Genomic DNA, 5,357 nt, shown 5'->3' on the forward strand with positions numbered 1-5,357 from the left:
GAACAACAAGGAAAGGGGGTGGGAAAGGGAGAAATACAACCCTCCAAAATCTGGTTTGTTTCTCTGAATGAAGTGTGAGGAGGGTGGAAATGATCCTGCTGCAAATGGACTGTTATCTCTATTTTCCCATAATGGACTTACCACCTGGAGCTTGGCTTATCCAGAACTAACCAAATGAACTATGGGGTGGGGTTTTGCTTGGGGACACTTTAAAAATATTGATCTGTGAGGGAATTCCTCAGATCCTGTCTATTATGCCTGCTATCTCCTATTTCTCAGTAAAAGTTCCTGCATGGAAAATCTTGTCTCCAAGAGTCCTTCTTTTTTAAGATGTGGGCTGAAGTGGGTTCTGATATTAGACAGGATCTGCATTAAGCATCAACTTGGAAGAACCTTACCGGGGGATTTTACAAAAAAATACAATGTCTAACAATGAGGCAGGGAAGGAGGGAAGCCCCATGGAAAGGGAGCTTTACCCCCAACTAAAATCCCACCAACTATCGGGAGCTGAAGCAACATATTCCTCTGGGGAAGAGGTGGAGGAGATGCGCGACCACAAACCGTGGAGTTTGATGGGCCTTGGAAGGAAAAGCAAGTGGGAAAAGGCATCGAGGAAAATGACCCTGAGAGGGGGCAGCCACCAACCCAAATGGAAGCAAGAGACAGAGAATTCCCTGCATGTCAGCGGGGAGGATGGGAGTTATGCACCACACTCAGACTGGATCCTAGAGAAAGCTATTGACTGATGAAAAACCCTTGGCTCTCTAAAGGAGGAGAAACCTGAGCCCCACAGCCACACCAGAACTGGGAGCTGCAGCTGGAGAGACAGTGGGAGGGATCTGGAACCTGTAGCACTGGGGACATTCGCTGAACCCATAGCTATGACCTCAGCAGCCCCCACCCTCTGCCAACCCACAGATAGGGATCAGAATATGTGGCAATACCACCAGCGGTGAAGGCAGTGATCTGTTCAAAGACTCCCACCTCTGGAAGCAAAATTCAGGGGGGAGCCACCATGCTTGGGGTTTTTCCTAATTCAAGTCCTCAGTTATATGGAAGAATATGGATGAGACATACCCGGTGACAAAGTCTGCATCCATATCGTGCAATCTGCCCTGGATGGGATGGCCGAAGACTGGGTGGTGAACCTGCATGACTCTGATGCCCCAGAACTCAATGACTTCAAATGGTTCATGTCATCCTTGAGAAGGTAATTCAAGGACCCCTTGGCTGATCGTAAGGCCCATGAGAGAATCAGAACGGTGAGGCAGGACAGACAGCCAGTGGCTGAATATACAAAAGCCGCTCAAAAGCCCCTCAGCGCAAATCAGACCGAACACCGGCCAGGAAATCAGGGAACTCCCCAGCCAACCAAAAGAGCCTGCCATGCTTTTTCGCTACGGGTTTGCCGCTGCTTCAGAGGATCTTTATTAAAGCCGACGGAAAAGCCTTATCTTAACCACACACCATGGGAAAAGAAAAGACCCACATCAACATTGTTGTCATCGGACACGTCGATTCTGGCAAGTCCACCACCACTGGTCATCTGATTTACAAATGTGGTGGGATTGACAAGAGGACCATTGAGAAGTTTGAGAAGGAAGCTGCTGAGATGGGTAAAGGCTCCTTCAAGTATGCATGGGTATTGGATAAGCTGAAGGCAGAACGTGAACGTGGTATCACTATTGATATTTCACTCTGGAAATTTGAAACCAGCAAGTATTATGTCACTATCATTGATGCTCCTGGACACAGAGATTTCATCAAAAATATGATTACTGGTACATCTCAGGCTGACTGTGCTGTCCTAATTGTGGCTGCTGGTGTTGGTGAATTTGAAGCAGGTATTTCCAAGAATGGACAAACCCGTGAGCATGCCCTTCTGGCCTATACTCTGGGTGTAAAACAGCTCATTGTTGGAGTCAACAAGATGGATTCCACTGAGCCACCTTACAGCCAGAAGAGATATGAGGAAATTGTCAAAGAAGTCAGCACGTACATAAAGAAAATCGGCTACAATCCAGATACAGTGGCCTTTGTGCCAATTTCAGGCTGGAATGGAGATAACATGTTGGAACCTAGCTTTAATATGCCCTGGTTCAAAGGGTGGAAGGTGACTCGTAAAGATGGTAGTGCTAGTGGAACTACACTGCTGGAAGCTCTGGACTCTATCTTGCCACCAACTCGTCCAACCGACAAACCTGTACGCCTGCCACTTCAGGATGTCTACAAAATTGGTGGGATTGGTACCGTTCCAGTCGGTCGTGTGGAAACTGGCATTCTGAAACCAGGCATGGTGGTGACATTTGCTCCAGTTAATGTTACAACTGAAGTAAAATCTGTTGAGATGCATCATGAGGCCCTAAGTGAAGCTCTGCCTGGTGACAATGTTGGCTTCAATGTAAAGAATGTATCTGTAAAAGATGTCCGTCGTGGTAATGTTGCTGGAGATAGCAAAAATGATCCACCAATGGAAGCTGCTGGATTCACAGCACAGGTTATCATCCTGAACCACCCAGGCCAAATCAATGCTGGCTATGCCCCTGTTCTGGATTGTCATACTGCTCATATTGCTTGCAAGTTTGCCGAGCTGAAGGAAAAAATTGATCATCGTTCTGGTAAGAAGTTGGAAGATTGTCCAAAGTTCCTCAAGTCTGGAGATGCTGCCATAGTTGACATGATTCCAGGCAAGCCTATGTGTGTTGAGAGCTTTTCTGACTATCCTCCTCTGGGTCGCTTTGCTGTGCGTGACATGAGACAGACCGTTGCTGTTGGTGTCATCAAGGCTGTTGATAAAAAAGCAGCTGGTGCTGGCAAGGTCACAAAGTCTGCCCAGAAGGCTCAGAAGGCTAAATGAAAATTCTGTACAACTGCCACCTCAGTCTTAATCAGTGGTGGAAGCATGGTCTCAGAACTGTTTGTCTCAATTGGCCATTTAAGTTTAATAGTAAAAGACTGGTTAATAATTACAATGCATCGTAAAAGCTTCAGAAGGAAAGGAATGTTTGTGGACCATTTTGTTTCGTGGCAGTTTCTAAGTTATTAGTTTTTAAAATCAGTAATCTTTTTTAAATGGAAACAACTTGACCAAAATCTGTCACACATTTTGAGACCATTAAAATCAAAAGTTTAAAAAAAAAGAGCCTGCCATGAGGGGCATAGAGGTTGTAGAGTCTACAACCCCTCCCAAGGAATGGGAGGGAACTCCAGCCTACACCACAGGGGTGGTGGACACCTCAGAGCACAGCTTGGAGGGCAAAACCCTGGTAAGTGGATCTATTCCACCCATCCTCAAGACAGTGACTATATTAGCTTCCTCCATGCCTGAAGCTGTCAAAGTGAAAGTTTTAATAGACTCTGGATGCATCTGCTGCCTCATTAGCTCAACGCTAGTGGGGAATTTGGGCATTCCAGTGTGGGGACTAAAGCAAACAATCTCATTTGGCCAGTTAGATGGGTCCATAGCAAGTAGGGGAGTACCAGCTACCCTAGCCACCTTACCAGTTCATCTGTCCCTGGGTACCCATGAAGAAGATATAACATTTGTAGTGACCCCAGGCATGGAATGCCAAATGATCCTAGGGCTGGAATGGTTAAAAAGATGGAATCCAACGGTAAATTGGAGGACAGCAGAACTCAAATTCCCAGAGGCGGATCATGCAAACCTAAAATCCCAAAGGCCCCCACAAACCCTAGGAGCACAGAAAGCATCAGTGAGAGAAGAGAAGCGGTTACCAGAAATACCAGAAGAATACCAGAATCTTGCTGAAGCTTTCAGTGAGGAATGGGCGGATGAGCTCCCTCCTCACTGACCCATGGACTGTGCTATAGAAATCAAACCTGAGGCAAAATGCCCAAAGCTGAGGCTATACTCCATGAGCCCTAAAGAGATGGAGGAGATGGAAAGATTCATAAATAAAAATTTAGAAAGGGGATTTATTGAACCTGGCAAACCCAAAGTAGCCACTCTGGTCCTATTTAGGAAAAAGAAGGATGGCACTATGTGTTTCTGTGTAGATTATTGCACCCTGAATGCAATTAGTGTAAGTAATCTGTATCCCCTACCCTCATGAAGGATATGCTATCCCACCTATTGAAAGGAAGGATATTTTTTTTACCAAACTAGACCTAAGAGAAGCATACTACCATGAAAATCTTTGGAAACAGATGAATGGTTCCAGAAAAATAGACATGTGTGTACAATCAAAGACGGACTACGCTGGGTGGGTGTGAAGTTACACATACCTGCCACCCAGAGGATCAATTTCATGCAGTTGTACCATGATACAAAATCAGCATTTTGGGTTTGTAAAAACCTTTTAAAAAGTAAAGGTAAAGGTCCCCCCACACATGTGTGCTAGTCGTTTCCGACTCTAGAGGCTGATACTCATCTCTGTTTCAAAGCCAAAGAGCCAGTGCTTGTCCGAGGATGTCTCCATGGTCATGTGGCCGGCATAACTAGACGCCAAAGGAACACGGAATGCTGTTACCCTCCCACCATAGTGGTCCCTATTTTTCTACTTGCATTTTTACGTGCTTTCGAACTGCTAGGTTGGCAGAAGCTGGGATGAGTAACAGGTGCTCACTCTGTTATGCGGCACTCTGGATTCGACCCACCAAACTTCTGACCTTCTGATTGACAAGCTCAGCGTCCTAACCCACTGAGCCACCACGTCCCTTGTAAAAACCTTACACTTAACTAAAAGGCAATTTTGGTGGCCATCCATGAAAAAGGACATAAAAAGCTTTGTGGCCAGCTGCCAAATGTGCGCGATGGCTAAGAGGCTGCAAGGAAAGTCGCCTGCACTGTTACAACCAGTGGCGAACCCCTCAGCCCCCTGGAAAGAAATAGCCATGGATTTTATAGTGGAATTACCAGAAAGCAATGGGAACACTGTCATCCAGGGGGTTACGGAGTTTTCCAAACAGGAGCACTTTATCCCTTGCCAAAAGATTCCCACCACAAAAACCTTAGAGAAACTATTCCTAATGATTGGCCAGGTGTTTTGCAATTGTCCAATCCATTCTTTCAGCGATGGGACTTCTGGTTTGTTTGGGATTAGTTCTGGCATAGGGTTAAAACTTTGACCAGTGGCTATTTGAAAAGGAGTGTAGCCTGTTCTGGAGTGGACTGTGTTATTGCAAGCAACTTCTGCAAAGGGGAATAGGTCTGTCCAATTTGTTTGCTGGAAAATAATAAAGCATCTTAAGTATTGCTCAAGTACTGAGTTCCTGCATTCTGATTGGCCATTCCCTTGAGGATGATGACTAGATGACAGTCCCTGAGTGGTTCCTAAGAGGGATAAAAATTCCTTCCAAAACTTTGATGTAAATTGCACTCCCCTATCAGAGATGAT

The 5,357-nt window shown here is 45.6% G+C and overlaps 1 protein-coding gene across 1 annotated transcript; it reads left to right on the plus strand.

Moving 5' to 3' along the window:
- The first annotated feature begins 1,394 nt into the window (after positions 1-1,394).
- On the plus strand, positions 1,395-3,140 carry LOC310650386 (elongation factor 1-alpha 1-like). The gene has a single exon (XM_083379322.1). It carries the CDS (start codon positions 1,469-1,471, stop codon positions 2,855-2,857), a length of 1,389 nt encoding a protein of 462 aa, XP_083235448.1. The 5' UTR covers positions 1,395-1,468; the 3' UTR covers positions 2,858-3,140.
- Positions 3,141-5,357: the final 2,217 nt, after the last annotated feature.

The sequence above is a fragment of the Vipera ursinii genome (genome assembly GCF_947247035.1).
Source record: "Vipera ursinii genome assembly, chromosome: Z".
Classification (NCBI taxonomy): Eukaryota; Metazoa; Chordata; class Lepidosauria; order Squamata; family Viperidae; genus Vipera; species Vipera ursinii.